This window comes from Sinohyriopsis cumingii, chromosome 15, assembly GCF_028554795.1.
Source record: "Sinohyriopsis cumingii isolate HCF-2022 chromosome 15, ASM2855479v2, whole genome shotgun sequence".
NCBI lineage: Eukaryota > Metazoa > Mollusca > Bivalvia > Unionida > Unionidae > Sinohyriopsis > Sinohyriopsis cumingii.
Genome location: NC_142975.1, coordinates 84,630,310 through 84,657,179, shown reverse-complemented (window position 1 = coordinate 84,657,179; position 26,870 = coordinate 84,630,310). Strand labels below are relative to the sequence as shown.

Here is a 26,870-nt window from a genome sequence, read left to right as displayed (position 1 = left end):
ATTACTCGAAATAGAAGTATACAACGCTGTTACTTCCCCTTAGCTACGATTTCCCACCTATAGAGGACACAACCGAATATAACGCACATTTATCCCCACAAAATGAAGTACCTGTTTCTTGTCGAAAAATAAAACACCATAAACTATGGATAGGGAACATTTAGATAAACTATTGAAAACTAATTTACTGTTCAGCCTTATATCAATGTGAGTGCAGGACGCACTAGATTGTGTCACTTTCAAAACTGTTCCAATTTATTGTCAAAATTCTCGTTAACAGAGGTAAAAAGAAATCAATTCTGGCTTTCATATGTCAGCTGACTTTGTTAAAAAAAAAAAAAAAGAAATCGGCACACTGAAAAGAATCCAAAGGAATCAAAGTTGGCTTCCTTATGTCGGCCGACTTAAAAAATTAAATTAAAAAAATCGGCACACTTAAAAGAATCAAAAGTCAGTTTCCGGGTTTGGCTTGCTTTATCATAAAATAACCTTTGTATTTGATATCCTGTCGGTCAGTTTAAGCAATGAGTTTGTTGCTTGCTGCCAGTTGTGTTTATTCATCACCCAGGCTTATATTTGTTTGCCATATGTAATCAGAATTGATACATATGGGCATTGATGTTTACAGGGTAGATAGTATACACAGCAATAACTTGTTTTAATAATACTTTTGTAACCCATGCTAGCGAAAAGATTACCGTTTGCACTCGCAGTGAATGTATTTTCAAATAATGAGTTTTATTTGCAAGATACCGTCGAATAGTTAACCTGGATACAATACAATCTTGGTCATTTTGTACCTTATAACATGTCATGCATGAATGACAGGTGCCTTCAAGCATGGGACAGGAAAAATATTATTATTTTATCGTATGCTGATATATTTGATAAATAAGGTATATATATATATATATATATATATATATATATATATATATATATATATATATATATATATATATATGAATGATTCTACAGATAAACGTCCCAGAGCAATACCTCATATTTCTTTTTTTTAAAATCCTTTTGAGTTCATACTGGTTATAATAATGCTAAACAAAAAATTTGTTGTTGTTGTTGTTGTTGTAGGGTTTAACGCCATTTTTCAGCACAAGATAGGCTATACATGGCGGTCAGTATAAATGGTGGAGGAAGAACCCGGGAAACCCTCGGAAACAACCACCGACCCACGAGAAGCTACTGGCAAGCTTTCTCACATAACCACATTAGCCGAATCCGAGACTCGAACTCACGCAGACAGAGGTGAGATGGCAGTGATCCGTAACGGTGAGCGCTTTAGACCACTCGGCTACTCGGGGCCCCACAAAATAATTGATCAAAGTCTACACTCTGCACGTTCAAAAAGTATGATGATTATTTTAAATATTAATATTTTACATAGACATTTACGTGGGCAAATTAAAAACTTGATTGGCTGGGTTGTTTAGAAGGAATAAATGTACATCATATTTGTTTTTGGCACACGGAGACTACTGACTGTTCACGGACATTTTTTCATTTAAAAAGTGGATTTTTAAGTCTACTTAAACATTTGTAAGGTATGCATACATAACAAATGCGTTTTTTTTATGACTATAATAATATCACACGTTTGTACAATATACATGGCCAGTGACCTTTAACTGTCTTCATATTCTGACTAGTCTAGTAATTTCTGTGTCGACTGGTGACATCCTCTTGTATTGCTGGTGTATTCTATGAATATATATAATGTTCTCCTATCCCAATATTGAACATGGCCAAAAATGTGCCCTAGCTTTATCAAAGTATTGTTGCTCTGCTTGTCCCATCTTATATTTCTTATTACTCCGCTGCATGTTTTCTTTTGTAATGCTCATTTTCCCTTTACACCGTCTTTTGAGTTTTATTCCACATAACAGGAATGGGTGTTTAAATCCTAACAACTGTCGGTATGAACGAACTATTTTAAAATGTTTTGCACTTAATGCAAACAAAACCCCAAAACATGCAATTTTCTAGAGGAATCAACTGGATTGGAACACTGATTCCACTACTTATGACAAAGCAATGTCATGAATATAATGTATTATGGATAAACATAACTGTCAACTTTTCAAAAGCCAAGTAGGGATTTATAATGAAAATGGGACCTAAAATGGGCAGCTTTTTCGTGGAATTTGTTAAGCCTTGTCTTCACTAAATATTGACCATCTTCTGGGTCCAATATGCGTGAAATTCTCAAACGACGCATTGTTTCTCCCTATGGTGCACTCTTTCCATATTCTGGTAAGCTATGGCCCATCTACACAACAGCTACAGGTTAGTCTCAAGTAAACAAGCAAGAAAGATGGCGTGACTGACAGTTAATCCTTATTGCTGTTATCTTGTAAAAAGGACTGACCTTCCAACATAATTCAAAGAAACCATGTGCTACATACAGATCGTGCTATGTTAGGCCGATAAATCAGCCCTTCACCCATGATATTGATTTTCGGATGAGGGGCTGATATCACCTATTCATTAGAAGCTGCAATTATCTGCATCCATATTTGGCTGCACACAACGTTGTACATGCTATAAGCTTACTGGTATTTCTCGTGGCTGTGCAGCTACCGTCAACTGTAAGGTTCTTTTGGTGACATGTAGATTATATTTCCTGTGCAAATCATGTTTGGTAACTTGTAAATCCACCTGGAATAGCACAACCATCTGTCCTGTGGCCATTTTGAATTTTGCGCTTGATATGGCCATTACCAATCACCGGTATATGTCTAAAGTGTACGCGGGATTGTTCCGGAATGATTTGCATGCAGCAAAATTGCACGTATTAATGAACAGGTGACATCAGACCCACAACATCGCCCATCAGTATCAACACAGATTTGTGGGGTTGATTTATCTGACTAGTGTTATTAAACACCAGGAACAATGCCCTATTTTATTGTAACTAGCGGTGCCTAAACACGCAGTCTCAAGCTACATGTACCTACATGTGACAACTTATTTTCCCATGTTTTACAACCCTTTTTTATTCTCAACTTGAAAGACAAACACTTTTTACTAAATAACATTTATTCTGAATTTTGTTTAGGGTACATAAGCTGCATGGTATATTTCTCCACTCCTTCTTTAAACTGAATCATGATAATTAACGTTTGTATACGCGGTAATGTAATGTCAGGTGTTCATTGATATAACTTTCATTGTTGGGAATTGTGATAGTACAGCATCACAGTGATCATTCTTGGAATTGCTGACAATTTTATTGTTGTGGTTTATTTTCTGATTTAAGTATTGTTGTAATGTTAGAAACATTCAAAAATTTACTTGAATTATGTTTAAATTTAACATTCTACCTACTGAAAAGAAATGTAATAATCCTTCTCAGATCTTGCGAAGTCCTTTAAACTTCTTTTCATATTACTCTTTTATTTCTCATCATTAGAAAATATAAAGCATTTAGTACATATTTTAATGAAGTCAGAATAGAGAGATTGGATTAAAATCGTAAACAGAAATCTTGAGGTCTGATAAAATGAGGTTTCTGATTTTGGAATGCAACATTTAAGGACACATGTTAATTGTCTGCATGCAGGTCACTGTGACCTTTTATATGTTCTTTTGTGTGAAACCAATGAAGAGCTCCAAATATGGATATTTTGAAAAACTACAAGATCAAAGAAACCAAATGGTTTCATAGATAATCATCAAGAAATATATGATACACTGTACAACATGTCTGAATTTACCTGAAATAGTTGTCAATGATAATCAAGCTTGCCGGAATTCCATACTTTCTGGATAATGTTGCAATTTTCATCTTGCAGGGCAGAAGTCATGTGATACTGCCGTAGCAGAGGCGACTGTGATCCATATTTCAATGGGTATGTTCCCAATACTACACAGGGCATTTTGGTCATATTATATCACAAAACCAGGACTATAATTAAAGGTATGTCCCAAACTTTTAGCAAGTAGTGATCTATGCACTGCAGTCTCTCTCACTCTCTCAAATTCGCTTTGTATGGCCTTGAACACAAGAACTTCAGCTCTTTGAAAAGATGCTTTGGAATGTTGAAAAGTCAACTCATTCAAGGTCTCAACAATATTATTTTGCATAAAAACTTTGAATACAATATGCCAAAGTAAATTTTATGCTGTAAAATGCCGACTTAGGAGGTTTGGCGATCAAGGGACATAACTCTTCTAACTGCTAATGTAAACACTTAAATTTAAACTCATTTAAGGTCTCATTATAGTGTTGCATGCTAAATTTGGCTGAAATCCATCAAAGTTTAGTAATATTATTCTGCAGAAACCAACATCAAGATAATAGACAATCAGGGACACATGTGGCTTTAAATTTATGAGAATTTGGATTGTTATTGTTCAGCTGCAATCAGGAACCATAATGCTTGCAAATTAGGCAGGGGCCATAATGCTTGCAAATTAATCAGGAACCATAATGCTTGCAAATGAATCAGGGGCCATAATGCTTGCAAATTAATCAGGGACCATAATGCTTGCAAATTAATCAGGGGCCATAATGCTTGCAAATGAATCAGGTACCATAATGCTTGCAAATGAATCAGGGACCATAATGCTTGCAAATGAATCAGGGGCCATAATGCTTGCAAATGAATCAGGGCCCATAATGCTTGTAAATTAATCAGGGCCCATAATGCTTGCAAATTAATCAGGGACCATAATGCTTGCAAATTAATCAGGGGCCATAATGCTTGCAAATGAATCAGGGGATATAATGCTTGCAAATGAATCAGGGGCCATAATGCTTGCAAATGAATCAGGGACCATAATGCTTGCAAATTAATCAGGGACCAAAATGCTTGCAAATTAGGCAGCTGAACAATACAAAAATCTCAATCTGAAGCCACATGTCAAATATAGTTGAAGTCCAACAAATACGAGTGAGGGAAACTAGATCAATGTGATCCATGTTCTACTTGAATGGTTCAGAATGATGTAATGAACACCCTGACCAAGTTCCATGAATATATCCAACCACATGCTTGGGCTTATGGCAGGAGAACATAACCTAACCTTGAGGTTGACAATATAGAGGATGATGCCATCAAGGTTGACCAAACAATGGATGATGCCATCGACACCAAGGTATAGAGTATGCTCTTCCTAACTTAGTACAGGTGTCCTGAAGAGAATTAAATTTAGAGAAAATCACCTCATTTTAATGATGCAGCCAGCATCACAAGCTTTATTACGAATACAGGCAGTATTTACCATTTCAATGATTCATCTGTTATGAAAAGTTTAATGAAAACAACAACACTGTGAGGTAAAGATACATCATTATTCAAAATACATGACAAGAATGAATTGCTGAAAACCCTCGAATAAAATGCTGCATTAAAGACGTGAACATTAAATTCGGCGTTAATTTAATTCATCTTATTTTCCCTACGGGCAATATTTGAGACCTTAATTATGAGTATTTACACATAAATATAACATACATTTATAATGTCTATTAAATAATGGCCTAAAAACCCTGTTATTATGTACATAATGCCTGTAGAGAAATAGACCAGATGTATCATAGCTAGAGGAACAGTAATTCAGCAACAAGTGTTAATGCTTGTGAAGATATTCTGCATAAAGAAAATGAGGAAAACTTTTTCTTCAAAATTTAAGTTGCATTAACAATGACAAAAACTCAAACTGTCTTGAAACAATCATCTTTTTAAAACATTTGTCTCTTCATAGTTCATTCAATCAAATTATTGTAGAAAAAAAACATTGATATAGCAACCATCTATGTTGGGAGGCCAGTATTGACTAGACCAATTAGTGGCTGCTTGAAATCTGTTTGACTAAATTCGCTGTGTGTGTTAAATTATAATGTACAATTCACATCGAAGAGCCTTAAGTCAGAGTCATTGTTAGAGGCAAACCTGGGATATAAAAAAATAGATCAACTCATCTGTGTCATTAGTTTCCTCAATGGATGTGAACAGGCCTCTGAATGGACCTTTAAAAAGGCCTCAGAACCGACTTCTGAACCAGTACTTGATTGGTCAATTAGTGTGAATTCATTTATTTTCGTGGTTTTGCAAAAACAATGACATTTGTGTTGGCATTTAAATTCATGGATTGAGAATGGGTGTCCTATTGTTATTTTTTCTGAAGAAGTATCATTGTTTATTGGGATTTGTAACTCCTGGTTTGTAGCAAACATAAAAATGGTACCACTTGAAAAAATTATGAAATTTACATTATGTGCTCATTGTTATGGTAGTCATGCATGGTCTCTCACCTAATTAGGAGCACCACAGAGTTTTAAAACCATGCCTTTAACACTGGAAAGCAAGCTGTACAACATTGCATTTGGACTACATCATAAATGTTAAAGGTAAAATAATTCTTGTACAAGCAGAAAGAGAACAGTATTAGATAATAAAAGAAATAGCATAAGATAATAAAGGAAATATTAGATAATAAAGAAAACAGTATCAGATAAAAATTGAGTATGAATACAACAAGATTGCACACTACTTGACTTGACAAAATCAAACTAAGAAAAATATACAGTACAATCTGGTACATGTGAAGAAAAAAGAAACCCCTTCCATTTGATATAAATAAAACGATTCTAGCAAAAATCATGCTTTGCTTTGGAATCAACATCATTAACCCTAGGAAACATATAAACCATATTAAATACACAGGCATGTAATGAATTTTATTTCAGCTGTTTATGAACATATATTTTGCATACAGTAGTGGAAAAATCAATATTTCTGATACAGATTATTGAAATTTGTTGACTGTACAATTTAGCTGAAATTTGTTGACTACAATTTAGCTGAAATTTGTTGATTGTACAGTTTAGTTGACAGCTGCTCAGATACAGAAATTATTTATTGTGGGCCTTTGGTGGGTGAGTGGTCTAAAGCACTCACCTTTACCAATCAATGCCATCTCACCTCTGTCTGCATGGGCTCGAGTCTTGGACTCGGCCTATGTGGGTTGGTTTTATCACCCTTTATTATTTTCTGACATTAGTGGCCAAGGCAGAGAAAAAATCAACAAGAATGCATTAACAGTTCACACTGGAGTTCTAAAGTCACTGAACTGCTAATTGGTCTGTCTGGCATGTTTAGAAATATGTAATGGTTTGAAAGAGAAAAAATTTGACCTGGGTAAAATGGTCAGTCATTAGTTGATAGCTGCCCAAAATTCAATGTTATTAAGGAGTGGACCAAACATCCACCACTGACTTTTCCTCCATATAGTCAAAATGTCAGAAAAATAAACACAAATATCTCTAGATAAGTAATACTTCACCAAACATAAACACACAACTTTATATGGTATTTATCATGCAATAAGCCCATCATATGCTCACGCTGTATTTAATAGTTCTTTACGCACTAGCTGGGCATGGTTGACTTGGGAGGTTTTTGACCAATGCAGTTATGAATAAACGTACTGTAAACAACCATTACTTCTTGTTTGACTTGCTATAACCTTAAACTTCAGACACAAATTCTAAGGTTTCTTCTTGCTCTAATTGTATGCCATCTACAAAATTTGGTCTAGAAATTTACTATAGTACAAAATAATTGCACAAAACCTGTTTTTCTTCAAGTCAAAACCCCTTTGCCAATGTCAACATGTTCATTACTCTTGGTCAAGGTCAGGAACTAAAGATGTTAAGAGAAGGTCTTGCATTTTCTTTCAGTAGCAGTGACCTTAACCTTTGAACTTTTGACACCCAAACCAACATTTTTTCTTACATAAAATTTGAGCGATTCCACAAACTCCAGTGAAGGGACAGGGTTAAGTTTTGTTCTCAAAAACCATTTTCCTTTCTTCAGCTGAAATGATCCTGACCTTCAACCTTTTAAACTCAAAATCAAGTGATTTCTCAATCCATGTGCAAGCCACCTAACAAATTTATTCTTGCTGTAGAACCAGTGTTATTGTATGGAAACCATTTTTAATTTTATATATATATATATATATATATATATATATATATATATATATATATATATATATATATATATATATATACACACACACACACACATATCCATCCTCCAGAAACCCTTGTATATGCTGGACATGTTTTATAATAATGGTTGTCTGACTGACTGCAAAACACAACTGCTAGACATTCATAGTTACGAACAAAAGTTTTATTTTTCTTCTTTTCAGACCCTTTAACTGATAAAACATGAATGAGATGGCTAAATTGAAAAAACTGCAGAAATACTGTCAACCATTTCATGTCTAATGAATAAATATGATCAACACAGAAATATGGAAAACGGTGACCACTGTGGAGGCAGAAAGTTCATTGCTGAAAGAAGAGAGTGTCTACTTCCAAAAGTGGTGATTCAAAAGAGAGAGATTATGGACAAGTATGACCAATATGCTCCTTAAAGGTATCAATGACAATTCAGCATCAACTGCATGTTTATGTTTTAAACAAATATCGAGTTCAAAAGACACTGACAGTATCTAATTAAAAGAAAACAACAAACAAACAAAGTGGAGCAAAGAAATGTGACATGTCATGATTGAAATCAATAGGAAAAAAATATCTTTCAATAAAATCCAGGTTATAATTAACTTGTGAAAACCATCTAGAGAGACCCACTGAAGAAGCTTCCTGACATGACTGATTTAAAATGCATTTAAATGACACCAAGAGTTCATGATTTGATGATTTGGAGCTTCATTGTGTATCATGGAGTGGTGACTTTGGTCAATATAGATGTTAATAGCAAAACATAAAATTTTAATATGCTGAACTTTCATTTCTCAACATTTTACAAATTCCAAACTTCCTAGTGCATGAGGGCAATACACAATACATGGTCTCATCATGGCAACAGGAAAACAATACTGACAATCTTGTATGGTCAGTGGAGGACAGCGATCACTACGGACCACAAAAAAACTACATAAAACACCATTTCCAGGAGTCACAAAAAGGTAATAAACTCTGGTGGCTGTATTACAAATTGCTGGAAAGCCTAAGTAAGTGTCATACTTAGTTTCTGAGTTATTCTATGTAGTATTACTCATTATATGTTCATGACATCAACATGTCAAGTATGAGCTGTGTCATCTGTGTGACCTCACTGTGTGTGCGTATATATATATATATATATATATATATATATATATATATATATATATATATATATATATATATATACTTTAAATATGAACTTTTGTGGTGAAGAGCATGAAAGAAAAAATCCAAGATGGCAATTGAAAAGCAATACAAAGGAATATGTGAAGGCACTGCCATCACCAATTAAATATACACTACAAAAATGTTATTATACCCCTCAAACTAGAAGGATACAAAAATAAATTTAATAAAATCAATTCATAATATAAGTAAATATTTAATAAAGCATACACATAATTTTCTAGTATGCTAATAAATGTTGCTCCGCTACATACAATATAGCACTAACTTCACAGAAACATTATTTGCACGCATGACTATGTTTAGCAAAATTCATACTCTCTCTCACCAAACAGCAATTATTGGATACCATGTGTAATTTGTTTTCTCAGTATAGTGCAACCTCTTGAGACAGAAATCTCACAAAACCAAAATCATCTTGAAACCATTACATTTTTCTGGTGCTGATTTTTTTCTTTTAATTCCAATAAAAATTAATTAGTAAAGTGAAACCACTCTCCTCTGTAACCAAAACAAATATTCGTTTTGAGATTTCATTTTTACACAGAAATAATCCCATAAACCCAAAACTTGCTCAAAGTTCAGCCATGCAGCTGCTAGACCCTAGATACACTGTTTGAAGTCAGCCAATATTCCAGAAAAAGCCTAGAATCTGGCACACACAGATTACAGCCAGTGTAAACATTAGGTTAATCAGCTGCTTTTACACCTGGCTTAAGTGACAGATTTCAAAGCTGATTGTTTGTAGTATAGTGTCAGTGGCTGTGCAAATCAAAGAAGGCACTGCTTATTAACTGATCATCTATGTCATTATACACCTAAATATTCCACAATCAACCGTTTATTTTTAAACTCAAAACAAGGTTTCCACCCTTGTCTGCCTGTTACACACAATGACACACCCAGCCACATGCATGCACATACACATCTGCACATTGTTGCACTTGTGGTTTATTTCAGTTACCCCTAGTTCCACATTTTTGTGGCCTGATTTAGTACTTTTCTTCAGAGTTCTGTAGCAACACGGTCATTTAAGATACACCAAAGTGGGTGGTATTACAGAAAAGTAGACAGACGTAGCTCTACAAGGATGCCAAATAATATGGACTTTACACTTGCATGGCAAAAGACAGAGGGAAAATGGTATTTTTTTACACCAAAAATTCACCTATTGTAATGATCAGATTTTGTGTTCAGATTTGAGACTTTCTGGTCTGACATCTAAGGCAGACTGGTCTACCTTTGCAAAAAGTAGGATAAGTCGGGGATTTGAAGTAAAACATAACCAGGACATGAAAATGATGGGTCCAGTGAGCAAAAAAAAAAAAAAAAAAAAAAATCCAGCTTTTACCCTTCATGTGTGAGCAAATTAGCCAATGAAGAAATATTTTGACACAACAAGGAATCTGGCTAAATGAAAATCTACCGGAAGCCGATGTATTTGAAGTAGCCTCCAAAATGTGTTTCCTACTCATATTTCAGGGGAAAATGATAAAAATCTACTGGGGTTAATGAGTTAACAGTTTCTTTCTCTCCTCTCTTTTTATCACTGCTCTATTGCTTGCTGTCACCCACTATATTGCTTGCTGTCAGCCACTCTCATACATTTGCAACAATGTTCTCATATTTACTGGCTAGTAACATTTTATCAAATCATGTAAAATTACATGAAAGTAAAAATGGATATGTTCAAACAAAATTAGTGTGAACACTTGTATTATAAACATAAACAGATCACTACATTTATAAAATATAAAGTAGGCACTAACCAATATACACATTATATTATAACCACGAGGACATGACTAATTCCATTTTTATCTTAGGTAAAGTCTCAAAACCTCACTACCTCAAAACCCCCTTAAACTTTCACTTAGCCCCATGGGATTTTGTTTTTTTTTAGAGGTTGCACTATACATCTTTATTATACATTCAAAATGAAAAGAAAACCATAATATCACATCTTTAAGTGCAACAGATTTTTGGCGCTAACTTCAATAGCATAAGTATAAAAAAAATCTCAAGAAAACACATTTATCATACATTCATTTGAAGATAAACTCTTATCAGCATGTATAACAAGGGCCATAACTCTGTCCTACTGCTGCTTACAGCTCCCTTTGTGTTTGGGCCCTGGTGATCCTGGGGGTTGTTGTTTTTTAGACTTTTTACCCCTATCTTGATTTCTTCTCTGACCCTGCACCGGACCCCAGGGGGTGCCTGTTCGTCCGTCCTCATGGAAACCATCTTCTCTTGATGCAAGGGAGTTAATTGTGCCAATATCTGGAATTGATTGTCAACAATTAACTGTAATGAATTGTATTCTCATGAATTTTTACAATGTTACATATGGTGGATTCATTATTATTCATGCTGTATCAATCTTTTTTGAATTTCATGTCAAATTTGGCTATAAACCACAAATCTGAACACTTAACAAGTAAGAATCCACAATCCACAAAGTAACAAGTAAGAATCCACAAAGGATCCATCTGTTGAACTTAAAATCTTCCTCAATCCATGGATTTAAGCCTCAAGGAAAATATTATTCTTTTTCTACACACAACAGTGAAAATTAATACCAACAAAATAAATATATTCACAGTAAATATTCTGAGCATTTTATACAATTCTAAATATTCAAGTTCTAAATTTCTACTCTTAGGTTTAAAAACAGAGAAAGAGTTCTTTATTTTAGAGCATTAAGTTTGATTATCTGTTGGTACTGGATTCTAGATGCCCCACCCCAACTCCCACCCCATGATCATTACCCTAAACTTTTGTTAAATACCCATCCAGATCCACACCTACTCTGTGAGCATCATGATGAGATATATATGTCCCTACACCTACTCTGTGAGCATCATGATGCGATATACATGTCCCTACACCTACTCTGTGAGCATCATGATGCGATATACATGTTCCTACACCTACTCTGTGAGCATCATGATACAATATACATGTCCCTACACCTATTCTGTGAGCATCATGATGCAATATACATGTTCCTACACATTCTCTGAGATGTTTAGAAATGATGTAGAGAATAGAACACAGGGTCTCATATTAATCAATTAACTTAAAAGATAATCAAAGCTTTCTTTTATTTATGTTTATAGCAAATTTTCACCATCATTTGTTCCAGTCTCATTAATACAATTAAATTTTCATTTTCATGAAACATAACAGGCCTTGCATTCTTAAAACATTTTCAGCACAAAACTCACACTCAAATGCCAAAAGTCAAAATCTTGACAGTTAACCTGGAAAACTATTACTGAGTGTTTTAATAACATGTTTAAACCTTCAAGTCTATTTTTAAAAAGTTTAAATCTCAATTTGGTAGTTTTGGCTAGTGCATGAGTTGTTTACTCAAAAAAAGCTTTTAAGAGTACAAAGACAGATTAATGTAAGATACAGAGTGGGACTTAAACAGTTTTAAAGCAACACTGATCATGAGGTTGATGAATAAATAAAACAGGACTGTGTATGACTGCATAGTTTTAAAAGAATTATAGTGAGGTTTGGGTTGGAGTGACTTTTGTAAACTTACATTGAGGTAAATAGAGGTAAAGAAGAGATTTGCTTCAAGTGACATGCTCATGCAACAGAATGGAGCATGTCATGTTGTATAGTGAAATGTTGTCACATTACACAGTGCATAGGATGTCACATGAAAGAGTGGAGCATATCACACAAAGTACAGAGTAGAGTATATCATATGAAGAGTGAATCATTTGACATATTGGAGTGGAGAATGTCACATTATGGAGTGGAGCATATCACTTTAGTACATTCCTACCTGTGTGAGTACTAATGACATTTGGTGGATTCCATGTCATTCCCCGTGGTCTACGCAAGCTACCCCTCAGACTGGGATCCCATTCAAATTCTGTATCTACAAGGGTGCAAGCAACAACACTGCAGACAGTTGCACAACCAGTCACACATTCCAACACAAGATCAGCAAGGGAAGATAACTAAAAGCTAAACCAAGCTCTTAACACTAGGATACTGAATGCATAATTACTTCTTTCATATTTATTTTCATACTATTTATTTAGTGAATTCATAGCAACAAATTTGTTGTTCACAGTTTGCATACAAATGTTAGAATTCTTGACTTAAAAAATTAGCATTCTCAGCTTAAATAGAATGTGCTGATTATAAGTCATTGGACCATTATGACTTTGATCCTTGTTTCGAGTACTGCACTTAAATTACATGGATGCAGAAAATTTTAGGAACTTATGACACAATCTACCTTTAACTTTGATTAACAAGAAAGAGAATACAAATAATCAGCTAAATTATATCTGACTTCAGGTCATGAAGAAAGAAAATACTCATGAATGTCTACACTGTATGCTGTGCAGATTTTGCTTATCACTTCTCTATGTTTCTGCATAGTATGGTATAAAGTCATTGCTTATCACTTCTCTATGTTTCTGCAAAGTATGGTATAAAGTCTTTGCTTATCACTTCTCTATGTTTCTGCAAAGTATGGTATAAAGTCTCTGCTTATCACTTCTATATGTTTCTGCAAAAGTATGGTATAAAGTCTTTGCTTATCACTTCTATATGTTTCTGCAAAGTATGGTATAATTAAAATCTTTGCTTATCACTTCTCTATGTTTCTGTAAAGTATGGTATAAAGTCTTTGCTTATCACTTCTCTATGTTTCTGCAAAGTATGGTATAAAGTCTTTGCTTATCACTTCTCTATGTTTCTGTAAAGTATGGTATAAAGTCTTTGCTTATCACTTCTCTATGTTTCTGCAAAGTATGGTATAAAGTCTTTGCTTATCACTTCTCTATGTTTCTGCAAAGTATGGTATAAAGTCTTTGCTTATCACTTCTCTATGTTTCTGCGAAGTATGGTATAAAGTCTTTGCTTATCACTTCTATATGTGCAAAGTATGGTATAAAGTCTTTGCTTATCACTTCTATATGTTTCTGCAAAGTATGGTATAAAGTCTTTGCTTATCACTTCTATATGTTTCTGCAAAAGTATGGTATAAAGTCTTTGCTTATCACTTCTATATGTTTCTGCAAAAGTATGGTATAAAGTCTTTGCTTATCACTTCTATATGTTTCTGCAAAGTATGGTATAAAGTCTTTGCTTATCACTTCTATATGTTTCTGCATAGCATGCAATGAAGATTTTGCTTATCGCTTCATACAGACTGATATCCATACCAAATAGAAAATTCATGTATCAGTCTCTTCCAATTTAATCAATTTAGTTAAATGTGACATTTTTATGGCCTGTAATTTTGTTTTACACACCTCAAAGAAATACAAATTCCGATGGTGCTTAGCTAGTTTCATTAGTATTTTAACTATGTCTTTTTAGTGGTATTGCACTGTACATGCTTACATCACATAGCATATACATGTACAAGCTTAAATCACATTGCATATACATGTACATGCTTACATCACATAGCATATACATGTACAAGCTTCAAACACATTGCATATACATGTACATGCTTACATCACATAGCATATACATGTACAAGCTTAAATCACATTGCATATACATGTACAAGCTTAAATCACATTGCATGTACATATACAAGCTTAAATCACACTGCATATATACGTACATGCTTAAATCACATTGCATATACACAGTACATGCTAAAATTGCATTGCCAATATACTTATGTACCTTCAATTACATAATACGGTTATTTAAGAAAAAGGTTCATATGTCAAAACTAGCAGTGCGTAATAGGTAATACATGCCTAAAGGTTAAGCAATATAACTATCCTGAAGTTTTGTGCATTCCAGGAGTTATCCAATAAAATACGTAAGTTGCCAATACTTTGCAAGCATAACAGAAAGTTGCAATTTTTCCAATAGCACACATACTTTGCATGCATAAATTAAAGTTGCAATTTTTCCATTGGCACACATACTTTGCAGGCTTTACAAAAGGTTGCAAGTTTACCAACAGCATACATACTTTGCAGGCTTAACTGAAAGTTGCAATTTTTCCATTGGCACACATACTCTGCATGTTTTACTGAAAAATGCAAGTTTACCAATAGCATACATACTTTGCAGGCTTTACTGAAGGTTACAAGTTATGCCATTTCATACTGTATATACTTTGCAGGCATTACTGAAGGTTACAAGTTATGCCATTTCATACTGTATATACTTTGCAGGCATTAGTGAAGGTTACAAGTTATGCCATTTCATACTGTATATACTTTGCAGGCATTAGTGAAGGTTACAAGTTATGCCATTTCATACTGTATATACTTTGCAGGCATTAGTGAAGGTTACAAGTTATGCCATTTCATACTGTATATACTTTGCAGGCATTAGTGAAGGTTACAAGTTATGCCATTTCATACTGTATATACTTTGCAGGCATTACTGAAGGTTACAAGTTATGCCATTTCATACTGTATATACTTTGCAGGCATTAGTGAAGGTTACAAGTTATGCCATTTCATACTGTATATACTTTGCAGGCATTACTGAAGGTTACAAGTTATGCCAATTGGTACTTTATATACTCTGCAGGAATTAGTGAAGGTTACAACTTATGCCATTTCATACTGTATATACTTTGCAGGCATTACTGAATACTGCAAGTTAATTTGCTATAACAATCAAGCCAACATAACTGTAAATTTGATTTTAAAATTCCTTCCAAAGATGTTATTCTTTTAAATTATAACCCTGGGCATTATGTGTTGACTATAGGAACTGTAACCTGTTTCATCTGAGCTTGGATTAGCCTTTCAGTACACAAGTACAAGCAACAAATCAAAAAGGTGAAATATTTTTTCAAATAGATTTTAAGTGCATGTATTTGTTATGAACAGCCAATTACATCCTATACAGCAGAATGTCAATAACTTCAACATCAATCGCTTGATTACTCAGTTTGACTCACATGACTTGCTCAATTCCCGTCTCATGTCTTTGTCCCTGAAAAATGCTCAGGTGCGGAATGCTCAAACTGAAAATTCTGGTCAAGAGTATTTCAGCTCTTTGAAATTCTTTCACATTGAAAAAATAAATTGTGAAGCAGAAGGTAACAAGAGTACCATCAATGGTACTTTATATGGCTAATCTGTATTTAATAGTACCTGATGTAGTACCCTTTGTAGTTAGTAGTACCCTATGTAGTACCCATGAATTTAATAGTGCCCTTTGTATTTAATGGTACCTGATGAAGTACCCTATGTATTTAATAGTACCCTATGTAGTACCCAATGAATTTTACAGTACCCTTTGTATTTAATGGTACCTGATGTAGTACCCTATGTATTTAATAGTACCCTACATAGTACCCCATGAATTTAATAGTACACTATGTATTTAATTATATCTGATGTAGTACCCTATGTATTTAATAGTACCCTATGAGGTACCCCATTCATTTAATAGCACCCTTTGTATTTAATGGTACCTGACATAGTACCCTATGTATTTAATAGTACCATATGTAGTACCCCATGAATTTAATAGTACTCATTGTATTTAATGGTAGCTGACATAATACCCTATGTATTTAATAGTACCCCATGTAGTACCCTTTGTATTGAATAGTACCCTATGTATTTAATAATACCCTATGTAGTACCCCATGCATTTAATAGTACCCTATGTATTTAATAGTACTTGATGTAGTACCCTATTGATTTAATAGTACCCTACCGCATGAATTAAACAGTACCCTATGTATTTAATAGTACCTGATGTAGTACCCTATGAATTTAATCGTAACCTATCAATTTAATAGTAACCTATGTATTTAACGGTACCTATGCATTTATTAGTACCCTATGTAGCACCCTATGAATTTAATAGTAACCTTGGTATTTAATGGTACATATATATGTATTAGTACCCTATGTAGGCACTATTAGAGCAAGACTGTTTCTAGGTATAATTCACCAGTGTTACAATGATCTGGATTCTTTATGAAGGTATGTAACTGTGACCTCTAACCTTGAGACCCAAGAGCATATACATTTCTTTATTATTACAAGTGCAAGTATCTAAAATGATTAAGGAATTTACTCTAGAACAAAAGTTATTGGGCAAAGCCACAATGACCTTGACCTTTAACCTTTTGAACCCCAAATCAGTAGCCTTGTTCCTTACCCCAAGTGCAAGCCATTGATTAAGTTTGGTCTTGGTATGTAAAACAGAACCAAATTTATTGTGCAGAAACCACTATTCTTCTTTTAGTCAATGTGACCTTGACATTTGAGCTTTTGATGGATGTTATCAATAGCCTTCTTCCTTACACCAAATAGAAGTCAACCACAAAGTTTGGTTACAGTAGATGATGAAGACCTGAATTTAATGAGCAGAAAATAAAATTGTAACATATAGAAAGGATTGATGGACATCATCACAAAATGGATTCCTGCAGATGACTGACATGCATAAACTGACAACAAGATGGTGTTTCTCACATCATATTGTACAAGGCTAAGACAAACATCCTTTTAACAACAACACCACCAATAATATTAATAATAACAACAGTAATAATATGGCAAAACTTACATATTGTTTTTTAAAATATATTTTGATTTGTTGCTTTTCAAGATGTGATCCTCCCTTTGGGCAAATATGATTTAAGATAACATACATATGTATTCACACAGTACAATATTAATTTGCTTTTTATAAATATTTGTCCCTTGTCTGATAAATTATATGCTCACAAATTTTACATAGGCACTAATTTTCTTTCAGTTGAATAAACCATGTCTTTGTTACTCTGTTCTTTCTTTAAAGATGGATTTTCTCACAAAAAAAAGTATAATAAAAAAACAAACAAGAAAAACATTTAAGTACTTCTCTTGGTTGATATATATTCTGCAAATTTTGGCACAAACTGCAGTCTTTTTACTTATGTGGCACAAGCTGCAGTCTATTTTACTTATGTGGCACAAGTTGCAGTCTATTTTACTTATGTGGCACAAGCTGCAGTCTATTTTACTTATGTGGCACAAACTGCAGCCTGCTTTACTTATGTGGAAAAAACTGCAGTCTATTTTACTTATTTGCCACCAGTTGCAGCCTATTTTACTTATGTGGCACAAGTTGTAGTCTATTTTACTTACATGGCACAAGCTGTAGTCTATTTTACTTATGTGGCACAAGATGCAGTCTATTTTACTTATGTGGCACAAGTTGCAGTCTATTTTACTTACGTGACACAATCTGCAGCCTATTGTACTTATCTGACACAAGTTTCAGTCTATTTTACTTATGTGGCACAAGCTGTAGTCTATTTTACTTATGTGGCACAAGATGCAGTCTATTTTACTTATGTGGTACAATCTGCAGCCTATTGTACTTATCTGACACAAGTTTCAGTCTATTTTACTTATGTGGCACAAGCTGTAGTCTATTTTACTTATGTGGCACAAGCTGCAGTCTATTTTACTTACTGGCACAAGCTGCAGTCTATTTTACTTATGGCACAAAGTGCTGTCTATTTTATTTATTTGGCACCAACTGCAGCCTATTTTACTTATTTGGCACAAGTTGCAGTCTATTTTGCTTATGGGGCACAAAACTGCAGTCTATTTTACTTATCTGGAACAAATTGCAGTTTATTTTACTTATGTGGCACCAGCTGCAAATATTTTACTATTTGGCACAAGTTGCAGTCTATTTTACTTATGTGGCACAAGCTGTAGTCTATTTTACTTACGTGGCACAAGCTGCAGTCTATTTTACTTACTGGCACAAGCTGCAGTCTATTTTACTTATGGCACAAAGTGCTGTCTATTTTATTTATTTGGCACCAACTGCAGCCTATTTGCTTATTTGGCACAAGTTACAGTCTATTCTGCATATGTGGCACAAACTGCAGTCTATTTTACTTATCTGGAACAAATTGCAGTTTATTTTACTTATTTGGCACCAGCTGCAAATATTTTACTATTTGGCACAAGTTGCAGTCTATTTTACTTATGTGGCACAAACTGCATGTTTTTTTACTTGTCTGGAACAAACTGCAGTCTATTTTACTTATGTGGCACAAGCTGCAGTCTATTTTACGTATGTGGCACAAGCTGCAGCTTATTGTACTTATCTGACACAAGTTTCGGTCTATTTTACTTACCGGTATTTCCAGTCCATGTTCATCTTGTGATTGGTACTTCAGTTTTTTTTTTTTTTTGAGGAGGGACCTACTCCTTTTGTTGATATTCATTCAATATTTAGTTGACTAGAAATACCATAAAACACCAATACCCTACTACCCCTTTTATCACCATGCTGGGAAATTCAGGCCTGAAATTAAGATTTGCTTCACAGAAATAATTTTTTTATTGATCCTGCTTAAATATCACCAATCTATGTGCTTTTGCATTTCTCCAAATACTCGGTTCAAAAACAGTAAAACACCACATCCTTTTCTGGGTCATATTTCTGACATTCATATTGATTTTCATACAATTTGTGGTACTTCCTCACTCTCTTCTCTCCAACTGCTTTAAAAGAATTCCCAGGAATCCAAGATAAAACCATTTCTTCTTATTAAAACTATCCTTGATATTCTGGAACAATAAGATTTTAAAGATGGTCACAAGGCTTTCTTGAATCCAAGATTGGCACCATTTTCAATAAAGACCAACAAGACATCACATGAAGCCATTAGGTGAAAACTCTATGTTGATATGACCAGAGGAGGACTAGTGATAAACTCCATGTTTATATGACCACAGGAGGACTAGTGATAAACTCTATGTTGATATGACCACAGGAGGACTAGTAATAAACTCTGTGTTGATATGACCAGAGGAAGACTAATGATAAACTCTATGCTGATATGACCACAGGTGAACTAGTGATTCACTCCATGTTGATATGACCACAGGAGGACTAGTGATAAACTCCATGTTGATATGATCACAGGAGGACTAGTAATAAACTCTATGTTGATATGACCAGAGGAAGGCTAATGATAAACTCTATCCTGATATGACCACAGGAGGACTAATGATAAACTCTATGTTGATATGACCACAGGAGGACTAGTGATAAACTCTATGTTGATATAACCAGAGGAAGACTAATGATAAACTCTATGCTGATATGACCACAGGATGACTAATGATAAACTCCATGTTGATATGACCACAGGAGGACTAGTGATAAACTCTATGTTGATATGACCACAGGAGGACTAGTGATAAACTCCATGTTGATATGACCAGTGGAAGACTAATTATAAACTCTATGCTAATATGACTACAGGAGGACTAGTGATAACAAGATTTTGAAGATTGCCAAAGTAGTGTAAATACTTGGATGATTCACTGGCACCATTTTCATTTAGGACCAACTAGACCTTGGGATACAAGTGTGTGTCAAGTTTCATAGCAATCCTTCAAAAGCTTTCGATGAAGTAGTGATGGCAAGCTCACACTAATGGCTGAATGGATGACAGAAGACAATCCATCACATAAGCTCTTTTGGTCTATGACCAGTATAACAAAAAGGTAGCTGTACAACTAAACAGAACATTAATAAAAAATTAAAAAGAATGTTCATAACTTCAGACAAGGGACAAACATCTTGAAAATGTGTTAGTGAATATTTGCATCTCAGCTTTATATCAAGCTGTTATGGAAAATATAAGCATTAGTAACAAAAGGTATTGGAAGCATTTTCCAATCATATCAGTTATGAAATGTTAGACCACCGCACCATTTTATGACTTTCATGCAGTTTCACATGCCCATAAGCTCTTTATTATATTAAATTAAACAAGACTACAGTAAAAACTTGTCTTGAAAGATCACCTCTTCTTTCACAAAATGAGGTTGGTGGTTGGCCAATTGGTTGAACACACTTGTTTATCTGATCACTGACATCTCACCTCTGTCTATGTGGGTATGTGAAAAAGTGTGCCAGTAGCTTTCAGTAGGTTCTTCTCAGAGTTTCAAAATTTTTCCTCAAACAGTTATACTGGTCACCATATATATCCTGTCATCTGTTTAAAAATGGCATTAAACCCAAAACAACAGTCACAAAAAATGGTATCTCAAGACAGGTGGTCTCTCATGACAATTCACAACACTATGTAATCAATAAATTTGTGCATGGAGAACTTGGTCTCTCAAAACAGGTGGTCTCTCATAGCAGTGGTCTCTGAAGACAGTTTTTACTGTAGTATAATGCAATCCAACCAAATAATAAGATTTATGAAGATCTGCTTAACAAGAAGATCAGACATGCACCAATTAAAGCCTATACTTAGTTGACCATACAAATTTCAAAAAGGAAAAACTTCCTAACCAATCAGACAATCTCTTTCAAATAGGTTTGGGCTGAGTGGTGGGTATAGTAGATCATTTATGCTGAATGGCTTGATTGATTTTCTTAAGCTTGAATGGTGCAACTTGAGTGGTCAATAGTATGGTCACCAAAACATGACTTTTTATGGAAGCATGCCAGATCTCCATGTAACACAGGTCTGCACTGAAGACTGTTGTATCATGCATAACAATGTACAGATGATGTCCAGTCCATAATGAACCAGTCCACCCTTCTTCAAATATGTGAATATACATAATAAACCATTCTACCTTTGTTTGAATTAGTAGTTCTAATTTCTGGTTGTCAGTGCAAAGGTTTAATATAATGCATTTTTAGGAAGAGTTGATACATGTTGGTAATAAAGTGTGCAGTTTAGTGATTTATGTACAGAAGTTATTACAATCAAGGCATATGTGCTTAAGTTCTTAGAATAAAAGCATATGTGCTGAATTTCCCATCCAGAAATGTAGTGCTATTGGTAGAAAATAAAATGAGTAATAAAGCATTACACATGCCTAAAAATATTTCAGTTCAAAAGGTAATCTTAAAAAGAGAAAGTTACCATCAACATCAAAGAAACTATATATTACCTCCTAGGCCGGTAGGTCGTTAAAATTTTGTTAACATAACTCACACTAATTAAACTAAATCATTTTCATATTTTATTTTCCATTATTTCCAATTTTTTTTATAGAAATAAATCAATGGTATTAATGGTTAGTATCCCATCTAAGTTTATACAATTTGGAATTCAGGAAATGTATCCTATCTAAGTGCATACATTCTTGAATTCAGGGTAAGTATCCCATCTAATTGTATACAATTTATGGAATTAAAGGCAAGTATCACATCTAACAGTATACAATCTATGGAATTAAAGACAAATATCCCATCTAATTGTATACAATCTATGGTATTAAGGGTAAGTATCCCATCTAATTGTATACAATCTATGGTATTACGGGTAAGTATCCCCCATCTAATTGTACACAATCTTTGGTATTAAGGGTAAGTATCCCATCCAACTGTATACAATCTATGGTATTACGGGTAAGTATCCCCCATCTAATTGTACACAATCTTTGGATTTAGGGTAAGTATCCCATCCAACTGTATACAATCTATGGAATTAAGGGTAAATATCCTAACTGTATACAATCTATGGTATTACGGGTAAGTATCCCCTATCTAATTGTACACAATCTTTGGTATTAAGGGTAAGTATCCTAACTGTATAGAATCTTTGGTATTTTAAGGGCAAGTATCCCATCCAACTGTATACAATCTATGGAATTAAAGGTAAGTATCCCATCTAATTGTATACAATCATTGGTATTAAGGGTAAGTATCCCATCTAATTGTATACCATCAATGGAATTAAAGGTAAGTATCCCATCTAACTGTATACAATCTATGGTATTAAGGGTAAGTATCCTATCTAACAGTATACAATTTTTGGCTGTTGTTGTTGTAGTGTTTAACGCCATTTTTCAGCACAAGAGAGGCTATACATGGCAGCCAGTATAAATGGTGGAGGAAGAACCCAGGAAAACTCACGAAATAATCACTGACCCACGAGAAGCTACTGTCAAGCTTTCTCACATATCCACATTGGCTGAACCCAAGATTCAAACCCACACAGACAGAGGTAAGATGGCAGTGATCCGTAACGATGAGCGCTTTAGACCACTCAGCCACTGGAGGCCCCAGAATCTTTGGTATTAAGGGCATGTGTGTGATTAGAATTTTTAATGTAGCTTTAAAAAAATTTCAGTCATAGCGCTATGATGTCTGCAGTGTGGCTGTTTATAGTGATGTCTAGCACTGGGGCATCATACCCTAGACATGTAGCATGATGTCCCATCCAGTCACATTATCCTGACACCAAGCCAACCAGTCCTAACACTAACTTCTTAGTGCTGAGTGCCAAGCAAGGCAGTTGTTAGTACCATTTTTTTTGTAAGTCTTTGGTATGACTCAGCTGAGGATTGAACCCATGACCCCCTGCTTTCAAGGCGGACGCTCTAATCACTAGGCCACTGGAGCGGGTGGTATTAAGGGTAAGTATCCTATCTAAATGTATACAATCTTTGGTATTACAGGTAAGTATCCCATCTAAATGTATACAATCTTTGATATTACGGGTAAGTATTCCATCTAACTGTATACAATCTATGGTATTACAGGTAAGTATCTCATCTGACTGTATACAATCTATGGAATTAAAGGTCAGTATAATCATATAAAATCTATGATATTAAGGGTAAGTATCCCATTTAATTGTATACAATCTATGGAATTAAAGGTAAGTATCCCATTTATCTGCATACATTCTATGGAATTAAAGGTAAGTATCCCATTTAACTGCATACATTCTATGGTATAAACATTCTAACATTCCATCTAATTGTATACAAAAAAAAGATGTTAATTACCAACATCAATTTATAAATATAACAGTATTCCTAATATCTTAGCATTACCCAATATATTTATTATAAAAACACACAAAAACCAGAACGTTTGTAATCTGTACAAAATTTATAATTACCATCATGCAAAGGAAGGGATCTAGACAGAGTCTCTGTCACAGGACTTTTCCTCTGTGTTTCCTCTTGAACCTTAAGTTCATGTCTTCTCCGTGGATATGTTGGGTCGATGGCCTTGGCAATGTTAAAGTTAAATGGGTCACTTACAGCATAACATGGCTCCTCTTTCGTGTGATTTATGCTTGGTTTTGGTCTGAATTGAGAATCCAAAAATATTAAATTGTATATATTGTCTATTGACTTATTTTCCTTGGTAATTTTTTTTTAGTTTTACAAAAAAAAAAACATTTTTAGCTGATACCTCAATGAACAGATCGCAGAAGGGGGACCATTCTTTCCACGGAAGTATCACTGCTTGTTAAGTCTTTCAATTCATAGACTGTATCCAACAAGAAATCCACAAAAATGGGAAGTCGGTCAATAATAGCAATTTTTTAATATAATTTACCACAAAAAAAGACCAACACCTACAGCTTATATGTATTTGTCATGATTCACATGTCAGTCTGATTTGGTCTTTGTTGTGCAGCATTTAATGCAACTTTTCTTTACAAGAATATCTTTTATCAAAAAAATAGTTGATTTTTTTTTAAGATTGACAAGATGAAAAATCATTTATCTCAGTTCACTAAACTATGTAAATAAAAACATGACATTCTTACTTCATTTTAGTTGCATAACTGCATGCTAACACATTAACCCCTAGCGACAACTTAACGTGGCAGGAGGTTATAGCCTACTGCCGAGCTCTGTAGCGTCATGGTCATGCACGATACACTAACGTGGGTGGTATTATAGAAAGGTAGACAGATGTAGTTCTACAATGATATCAAAAAATCTGGAATATCTAGTTGCACTACAAAATATGGATAAAAACCCTAATTTTTTGGACACGACTTTTTTCTACCCAAAATTCGCCAATGGTCAGAATCCGATTTTGTGTCCGGATTTTAGACTTTTTGGTCTCAGATCTAAAGCAAACCGGTATGAACTGCAAACAGATGAGCCTTTGCAAAAAGTAGGACAAGATGGGCATTTGGAATAAAGAGTGGTTTAAATCCAAAAATAATGGCTCCGTTTAGCAAAAAAAAAAGAAAAAAAAGAACTCCAACGTTTACCCTTCTGCTCCTGCACGAGTCAAATAGACAATGAAAAACGATGTTTCTAACACAACTAGGCAGTATGTTATTGAAAGATCACTGGAGATTTGGTGTTTTCAGATCTATTCAGAAATAGCTTTCAAAATGTGTTTCCTACTCGATTTTCAGGCAAAAATGACAAAACCCTCCAGGGGTTAATGTGTTAGAAAAATAAATTCTCTTGTTCGAAAATGAGGTTTACATAGATTGTTCCAATCCCATGGGTGGCAATCTTCATGAAATGACTTGGATCTTGAGAGACCTCCAAGTATGATGAACATATAACCCATTTCAGCCACGAAGCAAGAGATTGAGGGATGATATCCTGTTTCCCAGTTTTCACTGGAACAAAGAGACCTTTGCACATGCCACAGATGGTCTCTGTGCATTTCAAGTAGTACCTGAATATGCAAACAGGACCTTGCATGGCTGCTGTTCTCTGCTTATCTAAGGATGAGAGCAAGTGAATGACAACTCTTTGATTACTGACAGACGGTAACCTATTTTTGGCTACAAAGCCTGGTAGTGTCAATAGGACCACTGAACTGTCCAACCTGAACTGAAGATACCGGCAGTTCAGGTTCGTGGAAAGGGCATGTATCTCGTTCACCATCCATACTAAAGCTAAAGCTATCAAGAAACATATTTTGTATGATAATAACTTTAGCCAAGAGTGGGCTAAAGGCTCAAATTGTACCATGTTAAAACCCAGGAGAGATTCCATTTTGGAAACTGAAGGATTTTGATAAAAATTTGCTAAATGTGTCTGATGGATCTTTATCATGTCCAATACCAAATTTACCAATTTGCCAGAATGTGTCTGATATCATGGAGTGGTAGCCTTTGATAGTAATTGGGGCCAACTGTTTTTCTCTGAAGAGAAAAAGGTCTGCCAGTTGAGTCATTAAAAGGGACAATGTTATTGATATGGCACCAGTCCTTTCCCTTCCACAGTGCCTTTGTGCTCTAAGATCTTCTCCTCAATCGAAGGTTTAAGTTGTTTGTCTTGTAAGGCTGTCTGGACAAGGGCCAAGTGTGAGGAAGAAGATGGTCTGGGCAGTCCTAGAATACCCATGACTGTAGTTGCTCGAGAAGAACCAGGTTGGCCGGAATCTTCCTTGGCAGATCTATTGCTAGATTGAGTAGATCTGTAACCCTGGACTTGACCCATCTGAGAGGGGCTATCAGAATCATCTTGCATTTCTGATCCTGTAACTTCTGGATCATTTTTGGTACCAAGAACGTGGGAGGGTAGGCAAATGCCCACAACCCCTCCAAATCGAGTGTCCATGGCCCAAGCATCTGGGTCTGGAACTGGAGAGACAAACTTGGGAAACTTGTGATTCCACCTTGCCACAAAAAGATTGATCACTGGATGTCCCCAAGACCAATTGATGGAGACACCATTCTGTGTGAAGGACTTGACCTTTTCTAGACAGACTGTCGGCCAAGACATTGAGCCTGCTAGGAATGTGTCTGATTTGTTGTTGTTGTTGTAGGGTTTAACGCCATTTTTTAGCGCATGATAGGCTATACATGGCGGCCAGTATTAATGGTGGAGGAAGAACCCAGGAAAACCTAGGAAAGAACCACTGACCCATGAGAAGCTACTGGCAAGCTTTCTCACATACCCACATTGGCCAAATCCAAGACTTGAACCCACGCAGA

General features: G+C 34.8%; 1 protein-coding gene across 5 annotated transcripts in view; it reads right to left on the bottom strand.

The window, feature by feature from the left end:
- Positions 1 to 5,183: 5,183 nt before the first annotated feature.
- The window catches only part of LOC149782234 (uncharacterized), a 96,843-nt gene continuing 75,156 nt past the window's right edge, over positions 5,184 to 26,870 (bottom strand). For 4 of the 5 annotated variants that reach the window (XM_089933612.1, XM_089933614.1, XM_089933610.1 and 1 more), the window contains exons 11-13: positions 24,066 to 24,256; positions 12,996 to 13,091; positions 5,184 to 11,473 (exon numbers count right to left, since the gene is read on the bottom strand). In XM_089933612.1, the coding sequence (XP_089789738.1) occupies positions 11,289 to 11,473; positions 12,996 to 13,091; positions 24,066 to 24,256 (472 nt within the window). In that variant the 3' untranslated portion in view covers positions 5,184 to 11,288. The remainder of the gene's footprint in view (positions 11,474 to 12,995; positions 13,092 to 24,065; positions 24,257 to 26,870) is intronic. The other variant, XM_089933613.1, reaches the window with a different exon arrangement.